At 43.0% G+C, this 17350-nt stretch overlaps 1 protein-coding gene across 2 annotated transcripts; it reads left to right on the top strand.

The window, feature by feature from the left end:
* Positions 1-1553: 1553 nt before the first annotated feature.
* On the top strand, positions 1554-17281 carry PDHA1 (pyruvate dehydrogenase (lipoamide) alpha 1). 2 transcript variants are annotated; one of them, XM_017831463.1, is made up of 12 exons: positions 1564-1731; positions 3030-3044; positions 4471-4539; positions 6057-6230; positions 9568-9694; positions 12021-12112; positions 12475-12567; positions 13960-14115; positions 14308-14379; positions 15189-15256; positions 16057-16165; positions 16815-17281. In XM_017831463.1, the coding sequence occupies exons 1-12, from the start codon at positions 1666-1668 to the stop codon at positions 16977-16979; spliced, it is 1206 nt and encodes a 401-aa protein (XP_017686952.1). In that variant the 5' UTR covers positions 1564-1665; the 3' UTR covers positions 16980-17281. The 2 variants fall into 2 exon arrangements, with proteins under 2 accessions (XP_017686953.1, XP_017686952.1); XM_017831464.1 differs by lacking the exon at positions 3030-3044 and having other exon boundaries at positions 1554-1731; positions 16815-17276.
* The last annotated feature ends 69 nt before the right edge of the window (positions 17282-17350 follow it).

Genomic DNA, 17350 nt, shown 5'->3' on the forward strand with positions numbered 1-17350 from the left:
TAGACTTGCCTTTACCAGTGTGTTAGCAAGAACCGCTTCATCCCTAGGGACAATCAAAACCAGCATTATCTGGCTACTCATGGGTGGATTTCATTAGTGCAAAAGTGAATTTTGCAGATTTTGTTCTTATATATGAAAAGCCCTTCTTTTATACATCCCAGTCTGTGTAAAGGCACAGCATGCACGCCTTTAGGGAGCCTGCAGGGCAGGAGAAGAAACGTAGGATGCTGAGCACTGCCAGTGCTCTGCACTGTCACCAGTACATAAAGCTGAAAAGAGTTTGGTAATTTTCAGTCCAGCAATGAGATGGCTACCTCTCTTCCTATTCTGCATTACAGAGACGGTGAGGAAGAAACCACATTAGCCACTAGTGTCCTAATTAATGGAACAGGTGGGGAGACAAGGAAGGAGTTGAACAGTACAGGGGGGATCCAGATGAGGCTGTAGTTTGGAAACAGACATCCCTTTCTGTCCTCTCTGATACAGGCTGAGGGTGTAGCTTGAGCAACACATTTTCAGCAGCGATTATGCCTTAAACATGTAGCACTTGTGCTGCAGATGTGCTGAGCTCTGTGCAACCCTCAGGACTCAGCAGACGGATTTGTGATGCCAACAGGTGAACAGAATTTACTTTCTGTTGTTTTGTGGGTTTGGTTTTGTGTTTGTTTTTTGTTTTGTGTGGGGTTTGGGTGTGGGGTGGGGTAGAGGAGGGTGCACTATCTATCAGCTCTATCTGTTCAGTGTTCAGCTGCAGGGTTATGCTAGTGCTGCTGTCAGCACTGCTCAGGGAAGCAGAACAGAGGTGGGAGCCCATGGCCAGGTGTGGAGCCAGTACAGCAGTGCCAGCAGTTAACCTGGCTTGGACACTCTGCAGCAATCTGGTATCCAACCTCAGAGTGTGCCCGGAGCCGGCAGCATGAAAAGGGGAGGCTGTTCTGGAGAGATCAACAGATGTGATGTGATGAGAGCACTCTAGAACACTAAGTTAAATCTTAACTTCGCTGTGTATTTCCCAGGGGATGGATGCCTGTGACATTAAAAGGAACCGCTTCAACAGTTACTTTATCCTTTTAAAAATCAGGGAATGCGCAGGCACAGGGCAGCTCGAACAGAAAAGTCAACCTTGAGGCACAGCCCCCAGCGATGGTGTCCGGGGACAGCGGCGGGGACGTGCCCAAACCCCGCCTGTCCGCACCAAAATCAGAGGATCAGTTGGGTTGGAGGAGAGCTCTGAGATCATCCAGTCCAACCTATGACCGAGCAGCACCAGGTCGATCAGACCAGGGCACCGAGTGCAGTCTGTCCTTAAACGACTCCAGGGACGGCGACCTCACCGCCCCCCTGGGCAGCCCAGTGTCCAATCACCCTTTACGTGAAGAAATCCTCCCTAACGCCCAAAATCCCTCCTGACGTCCAGGCCGGAGCAGGTCCGCGGGAATCCCGGCGCGAAAAAAACCAAGCCCTTCCCACATTTAATCACCTTTAATGACCTTTAGCGGCTCCGGGCGCCCGGCAGGTGGCGCTGCCCCGCCGCAGCGCCGCGTCGCGCATGCGCGGGGACGCAGCGACAGGCGGCGGTCGCGGCCCGGGCGGCGGCGGCTGAAGGAGATCCGAGGTCGGGGGCCTGCGCCAGGCGCTGCCGCTCCTGCCCGTCCCACCCGCCCCATGCGCAAGATGCTGCTGGCCGCGCTGTCCCGAGTGCTGCAGGGCCCGGCGGCCGCCGGGAGGACGGTGAGTGCATCCGGTGCCGGCCCGGCCGGGGAGCGGCGGCCCGCGGGGGGGGCGGGGGCGGCCGCGCGGGGGCGCTGCGGGAACCGCCCCGCGCGGGGGGGGGACGGCCGGGAACGGTCCGGGAGAGACGGCGGGAACGGCCCGGGAAGTTGGTGCCGGCAGACAAAAAAAAAAAAAAAAGAAGAAGAAAAAAAAGAAAAATTAAAGAACAAAAGAGTTTGGTTTTTTGGGCATTTTTTTTCCACTCTGAAGATCGTGAAATGTGACAGTGAAATGGTCGCCGCGTGCAGGAGCTCGCTCTATAAAGGCCTGGTGGCGCAGTGCTTTAATTTATGTCGTTCCATGTATATCTTGACAGCACAAATCAGATCCCTTACAGGGATAATAAGCACGCGCTGCTCGACCCGTTTGGAGTTCAGCGTCCGACTGTCTGAGCTTCACCACCTGCCTCAGCCCAGCCAACAACCCCTTGCAATTGCTGCATGAATTTTTCTTTCAGAGTTTGTTATTTTTGTGTCATGTGCTGTGTTTTACCTCTTTTGTGTGAAAAATCATGCTCTTACCTCTTCGTTCTCCTTATTCCACTGTAATGACTGTGGCCATGAGGAAAAATTAGCCCCTGCTGAGGAAAAAATTGTTGGCGAGATCAGAGTTAAAAGGTGCTTTCTGGTAACTGGAAGCTGCCTTTTTGCCATGGAGAGCAGATCTGTTGCTGTACTCCTGTTCTGAGGCAGCTCTCTCACCCAAGCATTCACTGCTTATGAGTGACTGGATTCGTGAGAATCACACAAGGGAGCAGATTTACTGGGAGATCTTCCTATGTGTGTTGGGGCTTCATGTCTAAAAGTATTTCCTAATTCACAAGTAAAACATTTGGAATTTTACAAAATAAATTAAATTTTGCAAATATGGGTGTCTAAAATTAGTTCCTTACTACAAGTACTCGACTTGCTGCTGAGATACTACATTTTCCGGGAATGCCAAACTAGATCTGATTTGGATATCTTAATGTAGTTGATTTTTGGATTCTAGTGCTTACCAATTTGGTAAATATTTGCCTTGAATTGTTCCTAGGCACCTATAGTGAAGGCATAAATTAACAAATAAATAGAAGTAGACTTAATCTACAAAGCATTGTTTTGTATATGCTTTGAGCATTTTCCAGACTGTACAGATGGACCACTTGCAGTGTTCTAGTTGGCTAATAATTTGGTGACTTCTCCTCCCCTGATTGTTTGGTACAGCTACTGACTCTTTTTTTCTTCCCTTTTTTTTCTTTCCAAATGCTGCTAACCTAGGGAGCCGTTAGTGAGGTAAGGCCTCAGTCAGTTTTGTCAAGGTTTGCATTTGATACCTGTACCAGCCGTGTGTCAGAACTTTTGTACAGACTCCTCCTCAGTGTTGCATTTATGCCCCATATTCAGGGCAGGGGTTTAACCAAGTGACCTATAGACCCCCATCCCAATCCCGGCCGTTCCGTGATTCTGCAAATCCCAAACCGTTGATTTACTTCCAGCTCTAGAAGTAAAATAGCTTTTCTTCACCAGTAATACTGATGCATTGTGGTAAACAGTGTAGAAACTTGGTTTAAATTAAAACCTTAAATATTTAATCTGATAATAGGGGAGGGGGAAATTGTTACTGCTAAATCAAGTATGCAACAGAGTAGGTAATCAAGATGGATTGAGAAATATCTCCTGGCTGTTTTTTGTCCAGGCTTCATACCTGTCAGTCAGACCTTTGTTTGGAAACAGTGACTTGGACATTCTCAAAATTTTGAAATAATTAACCTTCAGCTAAATTTATGTGAATTTCCTGACTGAATGAAATTTTTGTGTAACTTAGTTAAGCAATACAATTTTGCCACTGAAGATGTGGTATGTTCCTTGTCTGTGGCCACAGTGCATGCATGGACACATGCCCATCCTGTCAGATGCTGCAGTGTAACACCAGTGTTCATTAGTCAGTAGCCTGTGTTCGTTCTTAAGACAGACCAGTAATGTGTTTTCAAACATCCTTCTTACCTCTCCTCTGCCATGCCCCCTTTCTGTTCTGTGTTTCACGTATCCTCAGGTACATTCTGTGTTTCCATATCATTTTTAAGTAGTGGCCATGCTGTTGCTCACTGAAATCCTCTTGCTCTTCATTGTTACTGCCTTGAATCCCCCCTGCTTTTCTTCCTATTGAAAAGAAAGGGTGACAGTAGTTCGTTCCTCAGAAATCTGCTGGGTTCTTTTTGTTTGTTTTGGATTGGGGAGGGACTGTTTGGTTTGGGTTTTTTTGTTTGGTTTGTGTTTTGGTTTGGTTTTTGGAGGATGTTTTTGTTCTATCAAGGCAAAATTCCAATCAGCACAGAGAGCCATTGAAATCTGCATTGGCTCTCTATCCTTGCATGGGCAATCTGGCATGTGAAGGGTAAAACAATTATTTTTGTGTTTTTGATGCTCTTCACAATCTCTAGAAACTTACTGGGTTTCTTTTAGATAATCAAGGATATTGCAAATTTGAATTCTTTTTTTTTTTTTAATCTTAATTTGAATTACTAGATTTTAAAGGACTTTAACACATTCATACAGAACAAATGTTCTTTAGCCTTACAAGGATATGCCACTGGTGAGTTTAATTTATACATTGTTTCAGTTTGAGAGTACTCTGAGAAATTATTTGAAAATTCACCTACTTGTGCTTGATAATTATATTTAAATATTGCTCATGCTTTGGTTTTGTGTTTTTCTTAAGGCCTCTCGAGTGATGGTGGCATCGCGTAACTATGGAGACTTTGCAAGTGAAGCTTCATTTGAGATTAAGGTAAAGAACACTTAATACTGGCATGCTGTGTAAGCGTTTGTTGCACATCTTGAGGTAATGGACTTGCCCCTGTATCTTTTTCAATTAGGAAAATACTGTTTGAATTTCCAGAACCAAAGCCCTTACTCTGTGACCAGATTACTTGGTGCAGCTGGAAGTAACTGTGCTTGGCAGTGTGTAGTAGTGTTACTTGTTTCTTAAGAATGCAAAGTTGTGATTCTTTGCAGCTATCATACTGCAATGTAGCTGTGAGAACAGAGTCAGAAAGGAGCTAAAGAACCTTTTCTGTTCTGAGGGAAGAGTATTAATGTTTCCTTAATGCTCTTAAAACAATTAGGTGGTGTTTGCAGCCTATCCCAAATGTGCAGCTGATTGAGGTGTGTATGGGTTTTTGAGGAAAAAATATGGCATCCTTTTAATGCTTGGCTTGGTGCTGCTCAAAAAACTTGTGTTATATTCTGTCAGCTTTCTCCTGTGCCTGGGTCTTAGGAAAAAGTGATGCTTCCATTGGCAATAGCTTTTGTGCTGGCATTTCATTCAGAAACTGATGAAAGAAATTCTGAAAAATCATTTAGTTTTTCTTCCACCCTCTCCCTGTTTATCTTTGCCTGTAAAGTATTAAAATTGTTTCACAGGTGGAAGGGAAGGAACATATGAAAAGTCCTTTTTGAGTAGATACAGATTTAACGTTTGGTCCTGTGTTGATGAAAAAACTGCAAAGTTTCTATTTTTATGTGAACTTGGAAGCAGGGCTGTCTTAGAGCAGTGTGCCCATGTGTTATATCCAGTTCATCTAAGGTGTCAGTGGATTTGCTCTGAAGAGACTTTTGCTGTGATAAAAACTGTCTTTAACCTGTATAGAAGTATTTTGGCCATTTAATCTGCACTGACAGAGTAATTTGTTTGGTTTCTTCCACTGAACTTAACTTTTTATTTATTATTATTATTTTATTTTAAATTTTTTTATTTATTTTGTACAGATGCCTAAAATCAGCCCTCCCTCAGTAGAGTCTATGGTTTGGGGAGGAAATTGTACTGCACACATGGTGGTTTGACTGGCAGTGTAGCTGATGCAGGTGATGCTTGTAGTAGTAGAGGTGAGGTCCAGTCTTAGGGTCAGAAACTGTTTCACTAAGGAAACTCTTGATCTCTCTTCTCTCTTCAAAAAGCCTCTGTAGCTCTTACAGGTATTTGGCCTGCAACAACCATGGAAGTGTTCTTTTTTACCTCATTTTCTGAGGACTCTAGTTCATCTATTCCTTGTAGGTACAACAAGGCTTCATTTTGTCAGTGTAAATCTGTCTTTATTAAAAGTAAGGCTTTTATTTTCCTGAATTTGGAAACAGAGCACAAACTTTACAGTTATTTTGACCTATGAATTTAGGTTTGGCTGGCTTTCTTTTTTAAAAGGTATTACACTCTGAATTTGGAAATGGTACATCATAAAAAATAATTAAGTGATATTCATAAATAGGACAAATTATTTGCAGGAAATAACTACTTGTTCAACCTTGCAGAAATGTGACCTCCATCGCCTGGAAGAAGGCCCCAGTACCACAGCAGTGATGACTCGAGAGGAGGGGCTCCATTACTACAAGACAATGCAGACCATACGGCGCATGGAGCTCAAGTCTGACCAGCTCTACAAGCAGAAGATTATTCGTGGCTTCTGCCACTTATATGATGGTCAGGTAAGATTTTTTTTTTTCTGGAAGTTTTATGTTGTTTTACCTTACTTAACATAAAAACTACATGCTCTTCAGAAGAGACAGGTGAGGTAGGAGAGGTGGAGGGGCGGCTCTGTAGGTTAGAGAGTCTCTGGAGGCTGTAGAACTTGAAGTCAGTGACAATAAGGTTGAAGTGCTTATGGGTCAGAATCAGGGGGAAGGCCAACAAAGCTGACATCTTGGTGGGAGTCTGTTATAGACCACCCAGTCAGGATGAAGAGGTGGATAAATTATTCTACAAGCAGCTGGCGGATGCTTCAAGATCTCCAGCCCTTATTCTTGTAGGAGATTTTAACCTGCCAGATGTCTGCTGGGAACTCAACAGAGCAGAGAAGAGGCAGTTTAGGAGGTTCCTGGAGCGTATGGAAGACAACTTCTTGTCCCAGCTAGTGAGTGAGCCTACCAGGGGCCTTGCTAGACCTGCTCTTTACAAAAAGAGAAGGGCTGGTGGGAGATATGGTGGTTGGAGACCATCTGGGGCACAGTGACCATGAAATGATGGAGTTTTTCAATGCTTGGTGAAACAAGGAGGGGCATCAATAAAACCTCTACCCTGGACTTCTGGAGGGCAGACTTCAGCCTATTCAGGATGCTGATTCGGAGAGTACCCTTGGGGAAACAGCCCTTAAAAACAAAGGGGTCCGGGAAGGATGGACGTATTTCAAGAAATAAATCTTGAAGGTGCAGGAGCAGACTGTCCCTGTGTGCCGAAAGGTGAGCCAGTGGGAAAGACAACCAGGCTGGCTGGCCAGGGAGCTTTTGCAGGAACTCAGGGGGGAAAAAAAAGGGTTTATCACCTTTGGAAAAAGGGGCAGGCAACTCAGGAAGGGTTTAAGAATGTTAGGTCATGCAGAAAGAATTAGAAGCACAATTAGCAATTTCTGTAAAGGACAATAAAAAGTGTTTTATAATTACATTAATAGTAAAAGAAGGGGCAAGAAAAACCTCCTTCTTTGTTGGACACAGGAAGGAGGGGGGAACATAGTCACCAAAGATGAGGAAAAGGCTGAGGTACTTAACACCTTCCTTTCAACAATAAGACAGGTCATCCCCAGGACAGCTCGCCTCCTGAGCTGGTAGACAGGGATGGGGAGCCAAATAGCCTCCCTGTAATCCAGGAGGAAGCAGTTAGTGACCTGCTGAGCCGCTTGGATCCTCAAGTCTATGGGACCAGATGGGATCCACCCAAGGCTGATGAGGGAGCTGGCAGAAAGGCTCGCCAAGCCACTCTCCATTATTTACCAACAGTCCTGGCTCATCGGGGTGGTCCCAGATGATTAGAAGTTGGCCAGTGTGATGTCTGTCCACAAGAAGGACCAAAAGGAGGATCCAGGAAACTACAGGCCGGTCAGCCTGACCTCAGTGCCTGGCAAGGTTATGGAGCAGATCATCCTAAGTGCAATCACACAACACCTACAGGACGTCCAGGGGATCAGACCCAGCCAGCACGGGTTTAGGAGGGGCAGGTCCTGCCTGACCAACCTGATCTCCTTTTATGATCAGGTGACCCGCCTGGTGGCTGAGGGGAAGGCTGTGGATGTGTCTACCTGGACTTCAGGAAGGCCTTTGACACCGTCTCCCACAGCATTCTCCTGGAAAAGCTGGCAGCCCGCAGCTTGAACAGGGGCAGTCTGTGCTGGGTTAGGAACTGGCTGGAGGGCTGGGCCCAGAGGGTGGTGGTGAACGGGGCTGCATCCAGTTGGCGGCCGATCACTAGTGGTGTCCCCCAGGGATCAGTGTTGGGCCCATTTCTGTTTAATATCTTTATCGATGATTTAGATGAGGGGATTGAGTGTGCCATTAGCAAATCTGCAGATGACACCAAGTTGGGGGGGAGTGTCGATCAGGTGGAAGGCAGGAGGGCTCTTCAGAGGAACCTGGACCAGCTGGAGAGATGGTCTGATTCCAACAGGCTGAGGTTCAACAAGGCCAAATGCCGGGTCCTGCACTTTGGCCACAACAACCCCATGCAGCGCTACAGGCTGGGAACAGAGTGGCTGGAGAGCAGCCAGGCAGAGAGGGACCTGGGAGCTGAGATTGACAGGAAGCTGAACATGAGCCAGCAGTGTGCCCAAGTGGCCAAGAAGGCCAGTGGCATCCCACTTAGATCAGAAACGGTGTGGCCAGCAGGACCAGGGCAGTGATTCTGTCCTTGTATTTGGCACTAGTTAGGCCGCACCTTGTGTCCAGTTCTGGGCCGCTCAGTTTAGGAAGGATGTTGAGTTGCTGAGTGTGTACAAGGAAGGGCAACAAGGTTGGTGAAGGGACTGGAGCACAAGCCCTATGAGGAGAGGCTAAGGGAACTGAGACTGTTTATCCTGGAGAAGAGGAGGCTCAGGGAAGGCCTTATCACTCTGTACAACTACCTGACAGAACGTTGTAGCCAGCTGGGGATCAGTCTCTTCTCCCAGGCAATCAGCAACAGGACAAGAGGGCACTGTCTTAAGCTGTGCCAGGGAGGTTTAGGTTGGACATTAGGAAGAAGTTCTTCACAGAAAGAGTGAAGAACTGGGCATTGGAATGGGCTGCCCAGGGAGGGGGTGGAGTCACCGTCCCTGGAGGTGTTTCAGAAAAGACTGAATGTGGCACTGAGTGGCATGATCTGGTTGACAAGGTAGTGTTCAGTCATTGATTGGATTTAACGATCTCAGAGGTCTCTTCCAACCGAACTGATTCTGTGATTCTGTGAATATAGGGATTTTAATAGAGTGGAGAATAAATGTAGAACTGAATACAAGAGGGAGGGGGAGAGAGAGAGAGAGAGAGAGAGAGAGAGAGAGAGAAGGCACAGTGCAGCTGAAGATCAGCTGAATGTGAGAAATGAGCAACTGCTGCACATTAAATTCAACGCATTTGAAGGCCTGCATCTTCCTCCTCAAGTTTAATTGATGGGGTTTGTTTCCATGTCTCATGGATCATGTGCCCACTAAAAAGCAACAGCCAGGAGAAGGAACTTCATGACCTTACCGAAATTTTGCTGTCTGTTCATTATCCCCTGACATTTTTGAATTTTGGTTGTTGAGATGCTTCATTTGGGAGAAAAATCCTTCAGATTTTTGCAGGTTCTTTTTCCCTTCCCATGTGCCTTTGCTAGTCAGTCAGGTTGGAATTTAGAGCCCAAGGCTCTTGTAGCTCCAGGCCTGCCACTGACCCTTGAGATTTAAGTTAGTCTCCTGTATCTGTGCTCTTCCTGTTACCTGCTGATATTGGTTGTATGTGGGATCAGAGCCCTTGCCACACTGCTGGCTGTGGAAGCTGTGTGTTTTCCTTCATTGCTAAGCTTACTTTTGCTTTGTAACAGGAGGCCTGCTGTGTAGGGATTGAGGCTGCCATAAAGCCTACAGACCATGTGATAACAGCGTACAGAGCTCACGGCTTTACCTTCACCCGGGGAGTGCCTGTTCGGGAAATCCTTGCTGAACTTACAGGTGCGTGCTCGGTAAAATGAGGATTCACATGCTGCCATACTTGTCAGAAGTTTTTATTCAAGTTCAGAATTATGTTGATGCACAAAGTGTACTGGGGCTTCAGAAGCAGTTTAGTGACATAGCAGAATACATCAGTGTTTTAATTTTATGATGCAGCCACTTTTAACTATAAAAAGCAATGAATAAGTACTTCTAAAGCACAAATACATAAGATGTTTCTCAATACCAAATGCTGTATTTGTTGTGCTGCAGCACAGTTTGGAAATTGCTGGTGGTAGGCATTTGTTCTCAGTGGGACAGGGCATTACCTTCCCTAGGAGACAGATTTGGATTTTCAGAATTATGCTGCTGGAGTCTTAGGAAGACTAGTTAGCACTGCCTGTAATGATCAACTGAATGGTTTGGGAAAATTTGACTGTAAGAAGAATATTAAATTATAATCTAGATTGAGATTTTGCAGAAAGGAGAGAGAGCTATTCACAGTAGGGTTGAGGATGGAGCAGGGAAGAGAGGAGAGGAGAGGATCAGCCTGGTGAACTCTTATGAGATCTGTGAACAGATGCCAGAAGTGAAAAAAGCTTGAAGGCCTTCATGAATCACGGGTATAATAAAGACTTGATCTGAGAATCTGCATGCTTGAAATGTTATTATAGAAAAGCATGTTTTGGGGTAGATAAGAGATATGATTTTGCATACAAAGAGCATATGTGTGTGCTAAGAATGCATATTAATAACGTGCACAAAAGCCCAGATTCTAGTGGATGATCAGTTTGCCAAGAGTCACTGGATACTGATAAGGCAGAAAGTAAATGAGGAGATTGTCATGACTGAAGCCTTCTGTTGGCCCTGTAACTATAAATATGAGTGATAATGTGGTGAGGTTTTTTCTTTATTTCATTTCATGACACACATCATTTTCTGTAGCATTATACTTGACTTTAGTGGGGCTCCTTTAATTGGGAAAGAGCAGCTGCAGTACAGAGACTGTTGTTCTAAGAAATGGCACTTGGGAAAGTTCCTAGAGAGGAGTGCTGCTAGAGTCCTTTCCTGCAAAGATAGATCTTGACTAAAAAGGCCAAACTGAAAGACAGCTTGAGTTACAATGAAAAGAAATGACAGAATTAAAAAGTCTTTGAAGGAGAAGGAAGCAGAGTAACCCAAAATAAGACTAATAGATAAGATCCTATAGGAAACAAGTTATAGATAAAGGACTTTTCAGGGGAATTGATAAATACATGAGTAATAGCTTTGCGTTCTAATTAGAAAGTGTAGCAAACAGTGACACTGGTTAATCAGGAGTTCTTAAACACATTCTAAAATACAAGAGAGGATTGTACAAAAAGTGGAGGGAACTTACTGAAGTTAAATTACACTTAATCAGGAAACTTTTTCTTAATATTAGACTTTTTTTTTTCCTTTGGCCCTAGCTGTCAGAATCCATTACAGTTGACATGAAACATATGAAAGGTATGAGAAAGACCAATAATAAAAACTATCCACTATTAAGTAAGAAAGAGAAGTACAAAGAGATCCACTTCTAAAATAAACACGAAGGCTAATGCACAAAAAACCCCAAAACCCACCACCAAACAAGCTGTGCTTATTAAAAATAAAATACAGTCCTCTGCAACTAGTAACAAGACAGATGGGAATAAGAAATTGAATGGGCTGATGAGAAATTCTGTGTCCTTAGATTGGCTCATTTAAATAGGGTTTGTTGCAATGCTTCATGAATCACTAGTTATCTTCAAATTACAGCTTGGATAAAGCTGGACTGGGTGCCTTCTTATGTTTATATTGGGGTGGAATGGGAAGCTGTTAGTTGTGCTTTTTTCAATGTCCTGTTTGTAATTTTTACTTGTAGTTATTGTCAAAGGGAAGAAAAATATAAGTCATTGCAAGTAATTTGGAATAGTATTCGTATCTTGCAGAAGCCAAAAGTAATAAGGACTGTATATACTTCTTGCAGAGTATGTATATGAGAAATACAGACCTTGTTATCTTTTATAAAACACTTTATATTCATCAGAAAATGCTTTTGTGTAGTAGGACACTGAAACTCCTTGGTTGGTTTTAAAATTTCTTCTTAATCTCATTCTCTATTTCCAGAATTATGTTTTCATTATTGTTCTCCTTTTCCCCTCCTCTTATTTGTTTTGTGAGATATTTAACCATGAATTCTTAGGAGAGAGACCATCATGTCTTTACTCCACATGAAAACAATTATATGGTCTTGGTGTTATTACCTTTAGGAATTGCATTAGATGTTCCCATTTGCACGGTATTTTTCCTCTGAAAAGTAAATTGCTTGTTATTCATGTTTCAGGTCGAAAAGGAGGATGTGCAAAGGGAAAAGGAGGATCAATGCACATGTATACCAAAAACTTCTATGGTGGCAATGGTATTGTTGGTGCTCAGGTATGTACATGACTTCTACTTCAAAATACAAGTTGAATTTGGCTTATGTCCTGTTGCCAGTGTTTCCTCTCAATTTTTGTGGTTTGAGCTTGATGCAGATACCATTGCTCTGTGGCTCTGTCTTTTTCTAGTTTGCTCACGGTTTTGTAAACTGCAGCAAAAATGAATCAAACTAAGAATACAGTTCATGTTTGTATCTTGGCTGTAACACCAGTTGGAACAAATGGAAGTGGGTGGGTAACAACTTGTTTGTTGAGCAGGTCCCTAACAGCATAAATGTCTCCTTACAGTTCACAAGATGCCCATCTTCAGCTCCTTTAACATTGTTCTACAACTCTAATTTGTTCTGTACTCTGTGATAGGTTCCCCTTGGAGCCGGGATCGCGCTGGCCTGTAAATACTTCGGTAAAAATGAAGTCTGCCTGGCGTTATATGGGGACGGTGCTGCCAATCAGGTAAAGTTGTCTGGTGTGGCTCTGAGGAGTGTGCCTGGGGGGTAACTGATTTTCTTTCTGGGAACTGTCAGCTCTGCCGTTCCTACGAGGAGTGGGAGAGCACCTTCTGCCCTGCCTGTGTGGTACCTGCAACCCAGGCAACGTCTGCCTCGGAACTTATGCCGAGATTGTTGTGTTGGGTTTTCTGCTACAAGAACACTTTATTAAAGGAGTCCACTAATACTGAAAAGGCAGATCCTGGAGAGAAAGTGGACAATGCCCACCCTCAGTCCTACAGTTCACTGCAGTTTTTCTCCAGGCTTTTGTTGTGAAGTGCTGTTGAGTGAGATGAACTTAGTGTAGGTGACTGGGCATCTTGCCAATTTTAGAAACTATCACCTCTCATTTGAGTTGTCTTGGGCATTTGAGTAGGGATGTGTTTCAAGAACTGTACAGTCCTCAGAAGGGTGATTCAGGTGAACAGTTAACTGCTAGGTGCTCTTTACATATCAGGAATGTAGCATATTTTTTGTCTTATTTTGGACCTGTGTAAACATCTGTTCTTCCCCACCCCTATTTTGAACTTGGCCCTTGTCCCTGGAGTGGAGGGAAAGCTTTTTGGCTCCTTCCCTTCTGTAGTGCTCTAGATACTCATGGAATGAGCAAGGCCAGTAGTTAATTACATGAACATTACACCAGTCATGGGAAGAGGGGTTTCCAGGTACTCTTTTTACCCCCTTTCCAGTTGCACGCAGTTCACCTAAGTGTGACACCGTGAAGTGCCTGTGCTGTAAGGAGAGCTCTGAATGATGGCAGTGAAGATGACAGTGCTGCTGAATAGGGAGAAACGTGTCACTTAGGTTTCTGAAGACAGAGCATTCTCGCAGAGCCACTTACAATTGACATTCCAGCCAGTGTCTTCATGTTATCAGCTGAGACATTAAGCCAGTTAAGCAGTTGGTGGTTTAGAGTGTACCATTGAGTTTCCCACTTTGAAAGCACAGGTGGAGTTCTCAGTTTTTGATTTTCCCCGTCTTTGACTTCAGAGTAATAAGGCTGATGCAGTCACTGTGGTCAAACTTTACTTTGCTGTAGCAGCATCCTGCCAGGTTAATCAGTTGCCAAGTTTTTTATGACTGTTGCTGAAATACCTCAGTTAAATTTGAAGGTTTTGTGCTATCCTAACACAGATACTGATAGAGGTTTAAAAATTAAGTTCTGTAAACTACTAGTTGAGATGAAAGTTACCTTCTCTTTTATTCCTTCTGAGCTGCAGCAAGTGACTGGTTTCAGATCACTTTTAGTATTCAGATTTCTCCTAGCTAGACCTCTGCAACGGAAGGATTTTCAGTAGAGCCTAATGCTTGAAGGCTGAGCTCCCTGACCACATGTAACTTACTCTTTTTCTTTCAGGGCCAGATATTTGAAACGTACAACATGGCTGCCTTATGGAAGTTGCCTTGTATTTTTATCTGTGAGAACAATCGGTATGGAATGGGAACATCAGTTGAAAGAGCTGCAGCCAGTACTGACTACTACAAAAGAGGATACTTCATTCCAGGGCTCAGGGTGAGTAGTCACAGCTTTTTTTTGGGGGGGGGGATGTGTGCGCGCACACCTGCACAATACGTACATGTGCATTTCTTCTATTTCTACATAAATGTACTTGAGCTGAATTCCTGTTGCACTTGTGGAAATACTGAAATTGGAAGTTTGTAGGCTGGCATTTTTTTGCCTTAACATGTAGTTTCTCTTTATCAGGTGGATGGCATGGATGTTCTCTGTGTTAGAGAAGCAGTAAAGTTTGCAGCTGACTACTGTAGAGCTGGAAAAGTAAGTCTGTAATAGTTATTCCTTCTCCATAGGTGAAACTCTTAGCCAAGTTATTGCTGCATAAGAAGTTCCTCATCTAGCCCATTTTCTCCAGTTGCTGTTGAACTTAACTTTATTTGACCTTTATTTCCTCTTTTCTCCACAGTATTGAACTCATATGCAATTGAGTGGTTCTCTAATTTTTGTTAGAATTTATTAACATGCAATTGGTATTAACCAAGCACTTATATATTATTTATACTGTCATCTTTTTCCCCATTTCTACCTCAGTTAAATTCTGTTGCAAAAGGTATTATGACTGTCAGGCAGTTGTGTTCTGTCACAACTTCTGTCAGGCAAAACTGATCAAGTAAAGTAATAATCGCTCTATATTTGTAAGAAATGAAAAGTAAAATAAAAGTTTTGTGAGTCAGTGTTAGTGTGTGTCACCCAAGTATGGTTTTGAAGATTTTTAATATTTGGTGAAGTAATGAAGGTTCTGCGAGTTACCGTCTTACACTGAAACAACAGGTAATTTGAAATATTCTGAATAATGGTGGACTGACACTGGAAGGGAGGAAATTTTTTAAATGCTGCTCAGTAAGAATATGAGAAGAAATGCTTACAATATCAATATAAGGTTCAATTTGAAAAGAATCAGGTTTCCTTTTACTGAATGAATCTGTATGTGCTTATGTTACATAAATTGAGAAAAAAGCATTGAATTAAAATAATTGATCACTAGTGCAATTCACCTGTAGCAAATACTTGCTGCTGTTACAAATTGGTCACTTGTGGTAACACTCTCTGTATTGTTTTTTCATTTTAAGGGCCCTCTTGTGATGGAGTTACAGACATATCGTTACCATGGCCACAGTATGAGTGACCCTGGAATAAGGTACTGTCACATTCTTTCTTAGCACTTACTGAAAAGAAGTAAGTATTGATGATCAGATTCTAAGAGATGAAACTCTTAAGTTCAGTGTTTAAATGAGCATTTATTAAACATGATGAAATTGCTATGATCACTCATCCCATTGTTCAGTTGATATCTGTGGCCACGTAACATACTTGTTTTATTTTCAGAATTAAGCGATTTGGTTTTAGAACAAGCACAGAGTCAGTTAAACTTCTGTGCTATTACTGAATTCTGCTTTTAGTGTAACTTTATGGTGTGTCCTAATTAAGCTTTGACTAAAAAGCAGCATGCTTTTCTGGAGTTTTTAGGGTATTTAAAGTCTTGTAAGGTAAAATTGTAGGAATAGTTTGGACTGCCCAGTCTGGTAGAACACTTCCTAAAAATACAAACATACATTGGCATTGCACCAGCTGACAAATCTGAATTTGTCTACGTGGAGTTGTATCTCTGCATTTCGGATGAAACTTGCAATGAATTGGAAGCATGCTTCCTAAGGGGGGCTGGGAAGGAGGAAATATGGCTCCTCACTGTAACTGTCCCAGACTGGGATTGCTCCCCTTTCCCTTGGAGCTAGTTCAGCTCAGTTGGCATTTACAGATCTGTGGAGGGAGGTTCTAGATGTTGCTGTACCATCCTTTGAGATATTAATGTTCTGTATTTTCATTGCATCCCTGACAACTCTGTGGACACACCTTTTTCTAAAAGTGAGCTGTGTCCAGAACCTGCCCTCGATTCAAGGGCACCCCTGAAGTTCATGTCTTTGCCTGTCTTGCTCCTAGCTATCGTACTAGAGAAGAAATCCAAGAAGTGAGAAGCAAAAGTGATCCCATCACTTTGCTGAAGGACAGAATGGTCAACAACAACCTTGCTAGTGTTGAAGAACTAAAGGTATGGCTTTTAGTTGCTGTCTAAGAAAGCTCTTGAGCAGTCGCACACTGATGATCTCTGAAAAGCACATCACAGGGAGTGTCCATTGCTCGCTCGTTCTTCAGAGTTTGCTTTAACATCACTTCTATAAGTGAGGGTGAAGTTTTGTTGCACCCCAGCTAATGAAGTGATGTTCTGCTGGAAAGGCCTTTTGCTTTTGGGTGCTGAGTAAGGCTTTGGGTGTCATTACTAGGAGACAGAAATCAGTTACCCAGGCTTGCTTGACTCCCTAGGAAGGGGGTAAATCTCGGAAAGGGAAATTATGAATAGGGAAAAATTATAGTGAAGGAATCCTCTAAGCAAATGTTTAGTCAACTAAACTTTAGTCAACTCTGTTTAAAAAATAATGGCACTGACACACTGAGTGTTCCATGGAATCAGAACAGAATATGTAGAGGCTCAGTGGAGTCATGCTCCTCTGTCAGTAAGTTACTGGTACTACCCAAAATCGTGCAGCTTAGTAGGGAGGGAATTTCTATAGGATTTTAATTTTATGTTTCTAGACAGCGTTAACTAATTCTGGCCAATACTTAAGCATAGCATTTAAATTCAAAATAATGATGCTTTTTTTTCTGAGCTGTCTTCTAATAAGCATCCATTTTTGGTTTAGGAAATTGATGTGGCAGTAAGGAAGGAGATCGAGGAAGCTGCTCAGTTTGCTACCACTGACCCAGAGCCTCCCCTGGAAGAACTAGGTCACCATATCTACTTCAATGAGCCACCGTTTGAAGTGCGTGGCCCAAACCAGTGGATAAAGTACAAGTCTGTCAGCTAAAGGCCTTTTTGTTGATGTAACTTATTCATAAGAATAAGTGAATGCTTTTACGGGAACTATAACGACTCAGAAACAACCCTTAAGCTTATTCAAAAGCTCTTTCAAAAGAAGAAATGTGTAAGGAAATCCATCTACTTGTGGATTTCCTTAAACATGCTGATTGTTGTTTCAGAAGAAGCTAAGTTAAGAGAAAGCAGTGATTTATTTAAAGTGCTATATATTTGCTTTACTGACTTTCTTTGGATTGCTGTATGTGTTATGTACAGTGTAAAAAAAAAAAATTAAACTTTTAACAACCTTTATCTAATGGTCTTTGTGCTTTGTTTCTTCATGAACTGCTTTCCCAGAAAATCCACCAAAAGCACCATTAT

This window comes from Lepidothrix coronata, unplaced genomic scaffold, assembly GCF_001604755.1.
Source record: "Lepidothrix coronata isolate B3197 unplaced genomic scaffold, Lepidothrix_coronata-1.0 Scaffold191, whole genome shotgun sequence".
Classification (NCBI taxonomy): Eukaryota; Metazoa; Chordata; class Aves; order Passeriformes; family Pipridae; genus Lepidothrix; species Lepidothrix coronata.

What these genes read in the sequence shown, in the direction of transcription:
- PDHA1 (XM_017831463.1), top strand. Translation starts at nt 1,666, where the DNA reads ATGCGCAAGATGCTGCTGGCCGCGCTGTCCCGAGTGCTGCAGGGCCCG. An exon ending in AATCCTTGCTGAACTTACAG is followed by an intron (nt 9,695 to 12,020) that starts GTGCGTGCTCGG and finishes TTCATGTTTCAG; the next exon opens with GTCGAAAAGGAGGATGTGCA. An exon ending in ATGAGTGACCCTGGAATAAG is followed by an intron (nt 15,257 to 16,056) that starts GTACTGTCACAT and finishes TCTTGCTCCTAG; the next exon opens with CTATCGTACTAGAGAAGAAA.